General features: G+C 40.5%; 3 protein-coding genes across 5 annotated transcripts; 2 read left to right on the plus strand and 1 right to left on the minus strand.

Moving 5' to 3' along the window:
- Nucleotides 1-93: 93 nt before the first annotated feature.
- Nucleotides 94-5,690, minus strand: ccdc62 (coiled-coil domain containing 62). Of its 2 annotated transcripts, XM_028974112.1 has the most exons (13): nucleotides 5,392-5,690; nucleotides 5,256-5,296; nucleotides 5,077-5,187; nucleotides 4,577-4,763; nucleotides 4,320-4,486; nucleotides 3,286-3,387; nucleotides 3,039-3,210; nucleotides 2,594-2,695; nucleotides 2,422-2,510; nucleotides 2,042-2,142; nucleotides 999-1,110; nucleotides 713-916; nucleotides 94-615 (listed from the first exon to the last, which is right to left on the minus strand). In XM_028974112.1, the coding sequence occupies exons 1-13, from the start codon at nucleotides 5,462-5,464 to the stop codon at nucleotides 574-576; spliced, it is 1,503 nt and encodes a 500-aa protein (XP_028829945.1). In that variant the 5' UTR covers nucleotides 5,465-5,690; the 3' UTR covers nucleotides 94-573. The 2 variants fall into 2 exon arrangements, with proteins under 2 accessions (XP_028829945.1, XP_028829944.1); XM_028974111.1 differs by lacking the exons at nucleotides 94-615; nucleotides 713-916; nucleotides 999-1,110 and adding an exon at nucleotides 1,408-1,890.
- Nucleotides 5,691-5,952: 262 nt separating this feature from the next.
- Nucleotides 5,953-10,676, plus strand: denr (density-regulated protein). Of its 2 annotated transcripts, none has more exons than XM_028973066.1 (8): nucleotides 5,953-6,107; nucleotides 6,769-6,878; nucleotides 8,330-8,349; nucleotides 8,458-8,542; nucleotides 8,747-8,836; nucleotides 9,782-9,898; nucleotides 10,023-10,162; nucleotides 10,375-10,676. In XM_028973066.1, exons 2-8 carry the CDS (start codon nucleotides 6,779-6,781, stop codon nucleotides 10,417-10,419), a joined length of 597 nt encoding a protein of 198 aa, XP_028828899.1. In that variant the 5' UTR covers nucleotides 5,953-6,107; nucleotides 6,769-6,778; the 3' UTR covers nucleotides 10,420-10,676. The 2 variants fall into 2 exon arrangements, with proteins under 2 accessions (XP_028828899.1, XP_028828900.1); XM_028973067.1 differs by having other exon boundaries at nucleotides 8,756-8,836.
- A 3,255-nt stretch (nucleotides 10,677-13,931) lies between these two features.
- Nucleotides 13,932-15,078, plus strand: LOC114786930 (hydroxycarboxylic acid receptor 3-like). The gene has a single exon (XM_028974529.1). The coding sequence runs from the start codon at nucleotides 14,009-14,011 to the stop codon at nucleotides 14,978-14,980; it is 972 nt and encodes a 323-aa protein (XP_028830362.1). The 5' UTR covers nucleotides 13,932-14,008; the 3' UTR covers nucleotides 14,981-15,078.
- The last annotated feature ends 565 nt before the right edge of the window (nucleotides 15,079-15,643 follow it).

The raw sequence follows: 15,643 nt of genomic DNA on the forward strand, positions 1-15,643 counted from the left end.
TGGATTTGAGCTCCAGCAACTGTACAAACACTCAATAGTGTTCATATATGTTTATTTAAAAAAAGTAAGACAAGTACAATCAGAAAGCACCGTATCTGTCCAACAGTAAGAGATTACCCTCTTTACCAATCAGACAGGTTTGTTCACACTGAAACCTGAATGGCAAAAACAAAAGCAGCATTCAAGTCCTGAGATACTGGTTTAGTGTGACCACATAAGCTTATAAATAGCCACACATATGACAAAACTATACAACAATATACTTCATTTAAATAACATGGGATTTGGGACCGACCTGCAATCTTACATTGGGACTTGTTAATACTGTCTTACAATACAATACAAACTACAATACTTTATGTATGAGTCTCACTCTTCTTGTCATGCTAAAGATTTATTTCTACATGGTGGGAACAGGTTGTGCAGGCTGGATCAAAATGGATAAAGGCCAAGTCCAGAGATCTTTGGGTAATCTTCAGTGAGGTATATGGTTAAAGTTGTGATAATGATGGATGAGAAGATGGCTGGCATTTAATCTTTTGTCTCGTCCCTTCTCTCATTGCCACTGCTGGTTCACAGAGATTCCTTTTTTCTCTCGTATAGTGATGGATTATTCTTAAAAAAAACACAGACACAGAGACACAAAACATCACCATCATATTCAGTGGCAGATGACAGAAATAAAAAAGCTTTTTTCCCTTTACAAGCTCACCTGCCTTGGCTGACCACTTCCCTGGCTTGAGATGGAGGCCTGGGTGTGACTGGGTGAGCCGTGATTTTGTCCATTGTTGTAGATGGGGCTACAACTGAGACTAAACTGAGAACTATGACTGTGGGTGGGACTTTGGGAGGTTCTATTGGTGGGTCTTGAATTCCCCAAAAAAAATACTGTCTGGCAAGAATCTGCCCACAGAGACTGCAAAGGAGGTGTGCAAGGTGTTATAATGTGTTTGTACCCATAATGATTACAGGATCCAGAAAAAAAAAAGATAACTCACCAAATCATCTCCATTAAGGTTAGTTCTTGAGACACACCCACTTTTGGAAAGACCTGGGCTTTTTGAAATGCCCTGTGAGGGGAAGCGGGAGTCCAGATGCAGATGCTCCTGGCTAACAAGGAATAAAAAAAGTGTGTAGAGTGTGTATAGCATTGGAACCACTCTAGGGTTTTTGTTAGTGTACATTGAGTAAAAATTATAGTGTATAATCTAAAATTTATTACATTTGTTTTTATTAATGTAATCATTCAATTGTATATTACGTACTTTGTTGTGTTTTATTCTGCTTGACCCCCCCCCCCACACACACACACTACTTCAACTTGACCCCCCCCCCCCACACACACACACTACTTCAACTTGAATACCAAGACTTGAGACTTGACTTGGAATAAAAGGACATCATCTCTGCAATTAATAAAATCTTTATTTTGAACATATGCTGAAACAAATTATTGGATCCAATCTAGTGGTCACAGGATGCCCTTATTAAGGCTTGCTGAGATCCACCACCAGCATGGTGTAATTTGTCTCTGGGTCAGGATCCACCACCATGGCCAACCCAACATTTCCACTAATGGAGACGCTGGTTACATCTGCAGGGTTTTCTCTTGATGGACTCTCAGCCAAAGGGTCCTCAGCTATCAGGATGCTGTGTGCTGCCTCTTTCGATGGTAGGATTTGGGTCTCAGTAGGATTTGGGTCTGACCTACAGGTCTGCAGCTCTGTCTCGACAACTGGGATGGCCACTGAGCTACCAATCTTATCTGAGGCACCGACTCCACTGTCTTCAATGGTCGGTCTGTCTCTATCTAGAACTCGATTTTGTTCCATATTTTCTGTGACATTTATCACTTTCTCTCTTTCTTCATCCCAGGCTGTATCAGTTCTTCTACAAGTACAAGCACTTGCCATAAGTATTAACTCTTCATTTGAAAATTACAGTCATTTACCCAAAAAACACACTAAAAATACTAAGCATAGCTGAATGTGGAGCAGACTGAATGCAGAAAGCAGCTGGTAACACCTGCAGTGTGACATACCTGCAGTGTGACCTTTGACATTCAGACTGTCTTGGAGTCTCTTGATGATTGTCCAATTTCATCCTCAGCAAGGTCAAGTCATTTTCCCGAATTTCGCAAACCTGAAACAGAGGTTTTCCAATTACCCTTCACATGAGTCCTCACAAGGAATCATCAAGAGGTAAACCAGACTACTGAAATAAACCAATTACGAAATGTCACTGTAGAAATATGCAGATAAACCTGAAGTGCTATGCTGCATTGCATAACATGGTCTCACACCTTGAACTTGTTAAGAACACTCTTCTTAAATCTCACAGCAGGAATAAATATATTGAATTGGTATCTCTGATCATCAACATATCCTAGGAACATTGAGGGGTTCCCAGCAAAATAAATACCTTCTGCATAGAGTGGAGCTCCGCCTCCAAGCGCTGCTGCTTTGATCGAGCCAGGCTGAGAAGCTCATCCTTCCAGTTTTCACCCTCACCTCAGAGGAAAAAAACAAACAAACTCTTAAGTCATTTCAAACCAGTTACAGAGGAAAGGCTTTAAGTCTCCACCTAGTGTTACCTGTGAGGACCAACTCTCTTCTCAGCAGCTGGTTCTCTTGTTTCAACCGGATGAGCTCTTCTCTCTGAATGCTGTTCTCAGTTGTCTTCTCCTGAAGCTCCTCTGCAGGGCAGATATGAGATTATGCAAACCCTTGCTGTAACATTACAGCCTAATGACGCATCATATGAGTTTGACTAACATTGAATGAACCCATAGAAGCTGTCCAAAACCCACTTCTTTTAATCAACCTGATCTCTTAAAAAAGGCAGCTTCATTCTGTTTCTCATACAAAATTATAAATAAATTTTAATAAAAAAACAGGAAGGTGGCATTAAAAACACCTGGTTTTAAAACATAGATGCCAGAAAGTAGCAACTGCAAGAAGAAACATGGTAAAATCTACTAAACTGATTAACTAAGTAAATCATTTTTAAGGATTGAAATTATTGTGTTAGGTTTGCACCTTTGAGCCCTGCAATCTCACGTCTGGTCTGTTTGGAGTCATGTTTGTATTCTTTTAACTCCTTCAGTAATTTGTTCTGTTGTGTTTGCGACTCCAGTATAGACGATTCCAGTTCACCGATACGTCCAGAAAGATCCAAAATGTGATTGGTGGCCTCAATCACATCATTATCCTAAAAAATGGAAGTCAGATTTAGAATTTGGTGGATGAGTAAGTATAGTAAAAAGTTCTTTCATGACACCGTTACCTTTAACTTGAGCATGGAGCTAAGCTCTTCCTCCCGCACTTGCAGTTGGCCAATTTGGGAAGAAAGTGCCATGATGGTGGAGTTCAGGCTCCGGGTACCCACCTTAAGTGTGTTCCAAAATAATAATTCACATAATTCATATGCAATTGAGCCTAATGTTTTTTTTCCAGAATCAATAATAAAGCAGAGCAATATATTTAGACTTATTTCGAATATGCATGAACACCACATTGCTTTGACATTACAACATATTATTAAATACACATATTTTAATAAGCAGTTACATTCATTCAGTTATGTTGCACTTGAAATAAATATGTATACTTTTAAAGTAAACAAATATTTAACATAGTTTCTTTTTTAACATGCAACAACGCTCACTCAATTTCCTTAGCCACTTCCGGTGTCCCACCCACTGTTGCCCAGAGATATACAATATCCACGTATACGTTAAATTTACTTAATTAAGTGTCATTGTGAAACACTGCAGCACAGCACACGGTGACACAACAAAATGTGTCCTCTGCTTTTAACAATCACCCTTGGTGAGAGGTGGGCAGCCATGACAGGCGCCCAGGGAGCAGTGTGTGGGGACGGTGCTTTGCTCAGTGGCACCTTGGTGGATCGGGATTCGAACCGGCAACCTTCTGATTACGGGGCCGCTTCCTCAACGCTAGGCCACCGTATTAGTATTTAGTAAAACTTTGTATTTTTACAGTCATCTAGGCAAGTGTAAAAGGAAAAATACCACCTTTAAGAAGCAGTTGAAAACCCATTTGTTCAAAAAGTATTTCAGACAAGTCTAACACTTACACACGCACACACACTGAACAAAATGTTTTTTTTCGTCTAGCACTTTCCGAGCATGTTCTTTTTCAAACAAATTAGGCCTTATCAGGGCTCTTAGTTTTGTAAACTTAAAATCTATAGAAACCGAATGAGAATTGCTGGTGTCTTCCTCTTGTAAGTCACTTTGGATAAAAGCGTCTGCTAAGTAAAGTAAAGTAAAGTAAAAATGTGCTGTGAATCTGTACCTCCAGGTCCTGCTGCTGTCTGGCAGCGAGCTGCTGCTTCAGTTTGAGTTCATGCAGCTTGTTCTGTGAGATTCTCAGCGCTCTGCGACCATCCCTCTCCTGTAAGTCCAGTTCTTTCATGCGCTTGGTTACTTCTTTAATAATCTCGTTCCTTTCACTAAGCTCATCTGCAGAACAACAAGGCATTTCCATGTCTACCGATTTCACTGACATTGTGAGCGAAAATGCATTTTGGAAACATATGGGGTTTCTCATACCCTTGAGACGCGCACACTTCTGCTCCAAGGCTAGAACTCTCTGGTGGTCCTGCTCCCAGGACTTCTGCCGCTTTTGTTGGGCCGCCAATGTGGTGGTAAGCTCCTGTTCAGCTTCTTTCACTTGTGCAATGAGTGCCTGCATCTCCCTCCTCTGCTTCTGTATGGCTGAGGTCTCTAATATATCCAACTAGAAAAAGAGGAAAAACATAATATAAACGCCCCAAGAATGTGTTGTCACATATTGCTTTTTTTAATATTACTTTCAATTAAACACTGAGGCACATAAAAGTACTTACATAAAGTAAGTACATTTTACATAGAGACAGACATAGTAATCAATTTTATACTGTAATGTATTTAATTACTCCCATTCAGATGCTCATTACCACACCCCAGAGCAGCGTTATTAAGGCATCGTTACTCCTCGTTGTATCGATTCAGGCGGGTTAATAGATTCTAGTCGTAAGAAGGGAAGCGGTGGCGGACGTGACCTGCCCCACCTCGCTCTCCTGAAGGGTTGGAAGAGTCGCAGAGAGCTGAGGGTGGTAGAGACGCTCATCTGTTTGGTCTGCAGCGCCTTCTCTCCCTCTGACAGGCACCAGGGCAACACTCTGAAAGTGAGGAGTGTGTTGTGAGCAAAAAAACATTTTTTTACTGTATTTTCATTTTCAATCTTTACCTTTTTCAGGGGAGTGCTGTGCCAGGGGCTTGGTTCTATGACTGAAAATAACAAACACAACTGTTCACAATAACTCGTTTGGGGATGATGATGATAATAATGCATTAATTATATTAAATAGATGCAACACTCTTACCATTTGTCAGCTGGGAAAAGTTGGAAGTCGAGTCTAGTCGGCTGCTGCGATCATCTCCTCCGTCTCCATCCATCGGAATGGAGCGGAACGTCTGGACCTGTTGAATCGCTCCACTCGGCAGAGACCAAAGGGACGAGGTGACGTTACACAGTTTCTTTAAAAACACTCGGCAAACCGATGGCTGTTAAAACGTTCCAATCAAAACATGTGTTCATATGTGGCGCCTTTAAATAAAAGAAGAAAAAAGAACCAGCGCAGCACACAGGCAGTCAGTTGGACATGAAGAGTTCATACGTAAATTCAAATCAGTTGTTGACGAGTTGACAGCAAGGTGGGGAGACGCGTGGTGTTCCGTCAAAAGCCTGTGATAAAAAAATAAATCTAATCAAAAACCATAATCAACCATATGTGAGATATAATAGTGACAGGTTTTGTTTAATGGCAATTCAACGCTGTTATTTCTTGGAAAGGAACTAAATTGATTACAACAATCAATTGTGTGAGATATCAATTCAGGCAATGGATGGACACCCATTATTGCCGTGCCAGACTCGCGTTCAGGGCCGCCGTGAGGACCCAGAGCTAAATCAGACTGTGGAGGTGTGCTCAGCCTGTGAAGTGCTTGTATTTTGGTGAAAATATCTGTCGAAGTTTTTACCCAATAATGCGTAAGACGTTGCTGGAGGGCGAATAATATTGCTTTTCGTGATCACGGGGTATGTACACGGTCGTCTTGTTTCTCCTCCAGACCTCAGACATGCGCCTGCCAGTTGTCTCATGCTAGCCTGCCTGCTAATGAATGGGTGGAAAAGTATCAAGAAGAGACCTTACGTGTTCCAGGCAGATACAAACACACAAACTCTTACGTTTCCGAGGACGCGTGTAAAGCACTTCGCTCGGCAATAGTAAGAGCGAAGTCTTTTCTTTTTCTCTTTTTTTTATTGGGTTTCATCGCAACAGTTGCAACAAAGCCTTTTTGGGGTGCAGCAGAGTTATCAGCGGTCTTGCCCGACTTCCGGGGAAATAAACAGCGTGTTTGTCGCGGCGCGGTTCGGCGCCGCACCTCGGGCTCCGGCTCCGTGTGGTTGTCGTGTCGCCACCGGTCCAGATGTCACGGTCGTTGCGTTGTCGCACGTTCAAGGGCAAGGATCTGCAGACTCTTGAGATCAGACCTCCTGATAGATTAATGTGTTCTGTCATTCTGTCCGTCTTTCAACTCGGAAGGTTGTTGCGGGATTTCTAAATATTTTATGCACTTATTCATACATTGAATATTTTTTTAGTTATTATTCACAAATTTCTGAGTAATGTGTGCGGTTGAGTTGCCCTTTTGTGACCCCACAATAAATTTAGAAAATTTGATTTTTTTTTGTTTAGGAGACAAACCATGGCTACCACAGAAAATCCAGAGTCGCCAAACGGTAAAGGGGATTCTGGCTCAGCCGACCCGAATGCAACTTATCCACTGAAGGTGCTTTATTGTGGAGGTAAGAATGAAATTTCATGCTATAGACTTAATTTTTAATACAGCCTAATTAATAGAACACTCTGGAGCCTAATTAATAAATGCAAATTACCTATGTATTTATTACTGTATATATAAACACTGCTCAAATAGAGGAAACACTTAAAAATGAGACATTCTAGATCTGAATGAATGAAATTTAAATTCTTATTAAATTCAACATTTTCTTTAGAATGTGCAGACAACAACAAAATCACACATTATCAATGGAAATCAAATTTATCAACCCATGGAGGTCTGGATTTAGTCACATTAAAAATTAAAGTGGAAAAACACCTTACAGGCTTATCCAACTTTGATGTAATGTTTTGATTTAATGTTTGACGTGTGGCCTCTGTGTGCCTGTCTGACGTCCCTACAATGCCTGGTCATGCTCCTGATGAGGTCTACTGAGTGATCTCCTGCCAGACCTGGAATAAAGCATCCGCTTTAGGTGGATGGAGCAAGACATGGTGTCCCAGATGTGCTCAATTTGATTCAGGTCTGGGGAATGGGCGGGCCAGTCCAAAGCATCAATGCCTTCGTCTTGCAGGAACTGCTGACACTCTAGCGACATGAGGTCTCTGGCAAATGTGAAATATGCTGCATAGTGTTGGGCTGTGAGCACAACCCCCACCTGTAGATGTCGGGCCCACATACCACCCTCATGGAGTCTATTTCTGACCGTTTGAGCAGACATATGCACATTTGTGGCCTGCTGGAAATCATGTTGCAGGCCTCTGACTCCTCATGTTCCTCCTTGTACAAAGGTGGAGGTAGCGGTTCTGCTGCTGGGTTTTTGACCTCCTACGGCCTCCTCCATGTCTCCTGATGTACTGGCCTGTCTCCTGGTAGTGCCTCCATGCTCTGAACACTATGCTGACAGACACAGCAAACCTTCTTACCACAGCTCGCATTGATGTGCCATCCTGGATGAGCTGCATTACCTGAGGCACTTGTGTGGGTTGTAGACTCAGTTTCATGCTACCACTCGACTGAAAGCACCACCAACATTCAAAAGTGATCAAACATCAGCCAGAAAGCATAGGAACTGAGAAATGGTCTGTAGTCACCATATAACCACGCCTTTATTGGGGAGGTCTTGCTAATCGCCTATAATTTCCACCTGTTGTCTATTCCATTTGCATAACAGTATGTGAAGTTGATTGTCAACCAGTGTTGCTTCCTAAGTGGACAGTTTGATTTCACAGAAGTGTGATTGACTTGGAGTTACATGTGTGTGTGTGTGTGTGTGTGTGTGTGTGTGTGTGTGTGTGTGTGTGTGTGTTTTTTTTTCTTTAAGTGTTCCCTTTATATTTTTGAGCAGTTTGTTTGTTTAGGGACTAGCATTATTAAGGAATGTAATTGATACATTTAAACTCTGAAATGGCTTCCTTACTGTTTCTTGTTTTTTTTTTTTTTTTTGTCTTACAGCATGCTCCTTGCCAACGGAGGTGAGTATAGCAAATTATCAAGCTATTGCAAAAAAAAAAAAAAAAAAGGCTCTTTTGTAGGTCATCAAAAGGTGCATACCCTTTATCAGTTGTTCCATTCTGCAATAGTACTGTGAGTACATGCCAGAGCCGGCTAAATGCAGACAGTGGCTGGAGAAAAACCTTCCAGATGTCTATGCGAGCATGACTGTTGGTAAGACCTCATTTAATATTGGTGTACTATTTCTATGTTCGTTTTTTTTTTTATTATGTATGGTTTGTAAGGCCCTCCAGATTTGGATGGTATGTTGTGATTTTGTTTGTGTACATTTGTTATAAAAGTAACAGCAGTTTGTGAAAGAATAGTAGGTTTGTGCATACTGTGAAATAACCTTTTTTTCTGGGTTTGTGTTTATTGGCTCTGCAGGGAATACTCCAAAACAGGAATCTGCAACTGGGCAGGCGCCCCCTGCTGCTGAGGAAGAAGAGAAGAAAAAGCAGAAGCGAGGTACCTATTTTGGAAAAAATAACAAGTTTTAGTTCAATATATTTGATTAATAAACAATGCTTTATTGATGCAGTTAGATTTTTTTTCTTCGTATTGTTAGCTTGGTTAGCTTTGTTAGCCTGAGAATCTTATATTTTGGCATTAATCGTCCCACCATCCCATTCCCATATGGATATATTTAAACCAATGGCACTATATCCCCTCATCCTCTCTCTCTCTCTCTCTCTCTCTCTCTCTCTCTCCACCTCTCCTTCTATCCCCTCTCTCTCTCTCCACCTCTCCATCTATCCCCTCTCTCTCCTTCTACCCCCTCTCTCTCTCATCTCTCGCTCTCTCTCGATCCTCTCATCTCTTCCTCGCTCTCTCCTCCTCTGCTCTCGTTTCTCTCCGTCTCTCGTCTCTCTTCCCTATGTCTCTCTAGCTTATATATATATATATATATATATATATATAGTATATATATATATTAGATAATATCCAACCACCTATGGTGCCTCACCAAATATGTGGCTATGATTTCTTAAGAAGACAATAAATAACAGACGTTTTAAACTTTGATTCTTTTCTCCATAAAGGGTGCAGGATTGGTTAAATGGCTAAGCATGTTGTATCTAAGAACGGCTCTGCGTACTCCAGCTCCCGAATTTCCCAGTCTTGTGCACTTATTCATATGTGCCCTTATATAGCAATGATTGAGAGGACCTGGTATTGGAAGTTATGAATGACTAGTTTATGACCATAAAGTAATTGAAGACAGAGCTCTAGAACTGTCTGGTTCAGTGGAGTATTTCTCCTATCATCAGGGATAAATGTGGTAAGTTAAGCTGTTTCATAGGAACCCATATATATTTGTCATCTTTTTCTGTTTCCTTGTAGTCTCATTATATGCATAAGATTGAAACACTTTGTTTAGTAATATTAAATAACATGAATGTCATATCTTAGGTGGCCGAGGTCAAATCAAGCAAAAGAAGAAGACCGTTCAGCAAAAAGTCACAATAGCAAAAATTCCACGGGCTAAAAAGAAATATGTCACAAGGGTGTGTGGCTTAGCTACATTTGGTAAGGCAACATTTTTCTGCACTAGTTCAACATATGTGAAAAAATATGCATATTTGCAATATAATTTAAAATTTTTAGAAATTTTGATAATATTAAGATTTTGCTTTAATTTGCCCCTCAACAGACATAGACCTTAAAGAAGCCCAGAGATTCTTCGCTCAGAAATTTTCCTGTGGTGCCTCAGTAACAGCCGAGGACGAAATCATCATTCAGGGAGACTTCACAGATGACATTATTGACGTAATTCAAGAGAAGTGGCCTGAGGTGAGCAACATTTTGAACTCTCTCTATGCACTTTTTGGGGTTTAGTTAATTTCCTGCAAATTATTCATTATTCAAATTCATTTTTTTATTTAGATTATTCTTGGTTGTTTTATTGGGGGTGGTCTGTACAGAAATTTAAATTTACTGTTTAGACTATACTCTGGTGACCCTGTGCATTTTCAGATTTTGTTTATTATCATTTATCTACACAGGTGGATGATAACAGCATTGATGACCTTGGAGAAGTCAAAAAGTGAAGACCTTATGTGCACTTTTACTGATATGGATGCGATGTGACACAAGTTGGCCAAATCTACACATTAAAGTCATTTTATATCTATTTTATTTACTGTGTAGTAATCTGTGGACTTGGCCACTTCATTCAGATACTTTCAGTTCTTGATAGCTGCTTTCTCTATTGGTTGCCAAAGGTCTAGTATGATGTGAACTCCAATATTTCACCAAAACCAGAAAAAAGGTGTAGGCCAATAAAATTGTGTCATTGCCTTGTTCACTGTACAGTTCTTTTTATCTTTTCAGTAACACCCTTCAATCACAAACTTGTCACATAATTGTGTTGAAAAATCTATTTTGTATTTTAACAATGAACATTTAAAATGGAGTTGTCTTATATTTTGGCATTAATCGTCCCACCATCCCATTCCCATATGGATATATTTAAATAGTTTTTTTCCAGGTTTAACTGCAACAAAGGGGACACATATTCTAGATATCATTAATATGTCATGTAATGACATTACTAACATGCAAATAATTACATTATCACCGTGACACTGATTTCCTCTGTCAGATTTTGTGCACTGGTGTGTGTGTGTGTGTGTGTGTGTGTGTGTGTGTGTGTGTAGATACTCTACCAAACCCAAGTCGGAATTGTGTTCAGAAAAACCAATGGCGCAATATACCCTCATCCTTTTAATATATTTTCTTTTTTTGATCACACATCATGTGGCTCTCATTCTTAAGAAGACAATAAATTACCTGCTTTTTAACTTTGATTCTTTTCTCCATAAAGGGTGCATGATTGTTAAATGGCTAAGCACGTTTATATAAGAACGGTCTGCTACTCCAGCTCCCAAACTTATTCAAGTTTGCCCTTATGTAGCAACTTTTGCACATCCTACTAGACATGATGTCTAAGTTATTAAATGAAAAAGAGAAAGAAATCACTGACTTACGTACAAGCTTCACATAAGACTAATTCAAGCCAATGGCACATATCTAAGCCTTGAGTTGGATTAAGCCAGGACTGTCCATAAACCAATGTTTTTATGCAGATGTTTTAAATTACCTTTAATTTTGGTTAGAATAAAAAGAATTTACACAATCCAAATCCCAGGGTGCTCAATGATCGGTCTAATCTCCAACGACAGTGAGTCAGTTTACAGGGAAGCGGTATGGAACTTGGAGGAATGGAACCATGAATTATAATACATTTAATTTATAGTGCCCTTTTCATCACAAGATCTCAAAAGGCTACAGGTTTTAAAAACATTAAAATAGAGAGATTAATTAAATGTCTGTAGGGGCAGGGCAAAGGTTTTAAAGAACCCTTGTCTTAAGATGTTTTTAAAACAGTCAGTGGGTTGTGGAGCTCTCAGGATGTCAGGGAGGGAATTCCACAGGCTTGGTTGTGGGTTGAGCAATTCAGGTCCATGGAAGGGAAACCTTATATTCAATGCTGACGGAGTTTGGAAGCCAGTGAAGTGAGTGGAGGATGGGAGTGATGTGCTCTCTCATCAGGATCCTAGCTGCAGTTTTTCATGTATTGGAGCATCTGAAAGCTCTTGCTAGGGATCCCAAAGATCAGTGCATTACAGTAGTCCAGCCTGGAGAAGATAAAGGCATGGACTAGCTTTTCAGCATCTGATAGGGAGAGAATGGAGCGTAGTTTGGAGATGTTCCAGAGGTGATAGAAAGAGGTCTTGCAGAGGTAGTTGATTTGAGATTCAAAGGTAAGTTATGGTCCATTTTTACACCAAGATTGGTTACAGCTTATGAAAAAGAAATATTGGAACCAGAAAAGGTGATGCAGGTTATGGGCGATGATTTGATTGGCTTGCTTCAGATTTCGAGCTGTTGAGCTGGAGGAAATTGTGCTCCATCCATACCGTTATCTCCTCCAGACAGATGATGAGTTGAGACGTAGATAATGGTGATGATGAAGATGGGGTTGCATCTGTGGCATTGACTTAAAGCTGTCTGCCATCAGCGTAGCAGTGGAGTGAAAATCCATGACTTGAGAGATAGAGAGAATAAAGAAAATGGGGCCAAGGACTGACCCATGGGGAACACCATGGGTGGAACCGTGGAAATGTATTCTGTCTGGTTTGTAAGGTATGATTGAAACAAACAAAGTGCAGTGTCAGTTAGTCCAGTGTTGAAGTGGAGCTGGTTTAGGAGAATTTTGTGATCGACAGTGTCACATGCAGCAGATAGATCCAGGAGGATGAGGAGGCAGTGGGAGCCAGCATCACATGAGAGGAGGTCATTTGCGACTCTTACAAATGCAGTTTCTATGCTGTGAGTGAACCAGAAACCAGACTGAAATCTTTCATAGATGTTGTTAAGTTTTAGGTGGTTTTGAGGATGGCAGCTATTTTCTCAAGCACTTTGGATAAGAAGGGGAGATTTGAGACAGAACGTATGTGATAGAGAGAAGAAAGTTGTACATTTCAGAGCATGTCCTTTGGGAATATTGTGATGTTTGAGCTGCCTGATAAAATAGCTTTGGCTCTTGACGCTTTATATGAAATTATACTGTAGATAACTGTACTGTAGATAACTATACTGTAGGGGCAGTGGTGGCCTAGCGGTTAAGGAAGTGGCCCTGTAATCAGAAGGTTGCCGGTTCGAATCCCGATCCGCCCAAGGTGCCACTGAGGTGCCACTGAGCAAAGCACCATCCCCACACACTGCTCCCCGGGCGCCTGTCATGGCTGCCCTCTGTTCACTCAGGGTGATGGGATAAATGCACAGGACACATTTCACTGTGTGACAATCACTTCACTTTAATATCAATTAATACCATCAAGTGAACAGCTTTACATTGCTTTTTGTAATCATAATTTGCCTGGATATGACCCAAATGGCTCATCTGTATAACCTTAAACAGAACTAATAGAGAAGGTAAAGTATTTATAAAGTATTTAAATTATGACTTTATAACTGAGCTACTACATTTGCATTTAATTTTGTATTTTAAATTACTCTTGTTTTAAGAAACCAGGGACACCTCATGCGATTGATCATTTAAAACCTGATCCCCAGCCAGACCCGAAGCAAATTCTCCCACCACACAGGGAACAAAAGGTTTTAAAAAACACCCCTGTTTACATGGTCACCAGAATGCGCACACATGTGTGGGATTTCGAACTGTTCATTAATTAGGTTATTGTGCTACTTTAATTAGCTTGGGCAAGGCTGTAGTTTTCCACATTGTGGCAAACATTTAACTGGATTTTTCTCTACGGAATACGTCTAAACATCATAGATCACATCAGCATGGACCTTGTTCACTTGTATTGCTTTTTAGAACCATTTGGCACTCCATTTTAGAACCATTTAGCACTCAGGATGATTTTTTTTTTTTTACAATAAATTTTATTTAAAACCCAAGTGACTATCAATTAAACCACATTAATGAAACCTTGCAGTACATCCCTAAAGATTTCTCAGTCAACCCTCCTGGGTGTCATCCTGGGTGTTTTTATGTATTATAACATTGTTTGCATAAGCACACACAGTAAAAGTGGCTGCACTTCTGGAGCCTGGCATATCAGCAGCAGCGCCATCATCAACAGGACACATTCTGGCACGGCTACAGCCATGGACAACTCGACAACCGTGTGCTGCTCTTTCAGCGCGCCAATGTTGGATGTCGCGCTGCCACCAGTCTTATTCACGGAATTCATCGTAGGCCTCATGGGGAACTTTCTGGCTCTGTGGATGTTCATCTTCCAGAAGCAGAACTGGAAGCCCAACTCCTTGTACCTCACCCACCTTGCGGTTGCAGACTCGGTCGTGCTGTTCTGCCTGCCTTTCAGAGCTGACTACTACCGACGAGGCAAAGACTGGATCTATGGCGATGTGCCCTGTCGCATTTTGCTTTTCATGCTGGCAGCTAATCGAGCTGCCGGCATCTTTTTTCTCACCGCAATCACCGTGGACCGCTATTTGAAGATCGTACACCCTATCAACCGGGTCAACCGCATGGGCCTGAGCTATGCCATGTGGGTCTCCTGTGGCCTTTGGATGCTCATCTTGGCAATGACCGTGTACTTACTCACCGAACAGCATTTCTACTACCACAATAACCGCACACAGTGTGAGAGCTTCAACATATGCATGGGCTTCACACCGCTCAACACCTGGCACAATGTCTTCTACGTGGTCCAGTTCTTCTTCCCCACCATGATCGTCGTGTACTGCACCATCCGCATCACGCTGCAGCTGAATAACAAGACCGTGGATACCCAGGGCAAGATCAGGAGAGCGGTCTATTTGGTGATGACTGTGGCCGTCATCTTCATCATGTGCTTTTTCCCAAGCACCATTTCACGCATTGCAGTGTGGATACTGAAGACCATGTATAGCGAATGCTCCTATTTCCAGGAGGCTAATTTGGCCTTCTACACCTCTGTCTGTTTCACATATTTTAACAGTGTGTTAAACCCAGTGGTGTATTACTTTTCAAGCCCTGAATTCAGTGGAATACTCCAGAAGTTCTTCAATAAAATTCGACAGAAGTCTTGGGAAGAAACCCAAAGCAGTGCTACTGTGGTATCTGGGCAAATGTAATGTTTGAAGGGTGTTGCAATTTCAGAACATTTGTTGTAGAACAAATATTATTTGACAATTTAGTATGCTGAGAATTATAATGTGTACATAATTATAATTATAATAACGCAATAATAATCAAATAAAAACCACAATATCCTTTATGTCCTCATAGAAGGGCCTGTGTTTGAATGTTTTTGTGTTTCAGTAAGCAGTCCCCAAAATGTCATTTTCTGTACTTCTCATTTGTATGCTTTGTTTTTATCTTGACTAATACTGTGCATGTACTTTTACAATAATTATGACATAATTAGTCTATAGAAATCTAACTATTAAGTATCAACCTTACAAGTATATATATATATATATATATATATACACACACACACACACACACACACACACACACACACACACATATATACATATATATAGTGTGTATATATATATGTTTGTGTGTGTGTGTGTGTGTGTGTATATATATATATGCACGCTATTATAACAGCAATAGATTTGTGTACCTCTGCTCTTTGGATTTAGTGATTACTGAATTATTAAAATATTTGTGACAGAGCCCGACTTTGTAATTGTTTTTTTCCTCAGGTCTTTGTTTTTAAAACGTGTGTCATAAGTATAGCCACCATTTAGGACGTCTTCCAGCTTTAGCTTCTTTGTATTATTTGT

The sequence above is a fragment of the Denticeps clupeoides genome, chromosome 3, assembly GCF_900700375.1.
Source record: "Denticeps clupeoides chromosome 3, fDenClu1.1, whole genome shotgun sequence".
Taxonomy (NCBI): domain Eukaryota; kingdom Metazoa; phylum Chordata; class Actinopteri; order Clupeiformes; family Denticipitidae; genus Denticeps; species Denticeps clupeoides.

Bases quoted from the DNA above. Each gene is read 5' to 3' on its own strand.
- ccdc62 (XM_028974111.1), bottom strand. From the start codon at position 5,464: ATGGATGGAGACGGAGGAGATGATCGCAGCAGCCGACTAGACTCGACT. The intron at 4,487-4,576 runs GTATGAGAAACC...GTTGTTCTGCAG, and splicing joins GAAGTGTGCGCGTCTCAAGG to ATGAGCTTAGTGAAAGGAAC. The intron at 2,143-2,421 runs GTATTTATTTTG...CCTCTGTTTCAG, and splicing joins AGCTCCACTCTATGCAGAAG to GTTTGCGAAATTCGGGAAAA.
- denr (XM_028973066.1), top strand. From the start codon at position 6,779: ATGGCTACCACAGAAAATCCAGAGTCGCCAAACGGTAAAGGGGATTCT. The intron at 6,879-8,329 runs GTAAGAATGAAA...TTTGTCTTACAG, and splicing joins GAAGGTGCTTTATTGTGGAG to CATGCTCCTTGCCAACGGAG. The intron at 8,837-9,781 runs GTACCTATTTTG...GTCATATCTTAG, and splicing joins GAAGAAAAAGCAGAAGCGAG to GTGGCCGAGGTCAAATCAAG.
- LOC114786930 (XM_028974529.1), top strand. From the start codon at position 14,009: ATGGACAACTCGACAACCGTGTGCTGCTCTTTCAGCGCGCCAATGTTG.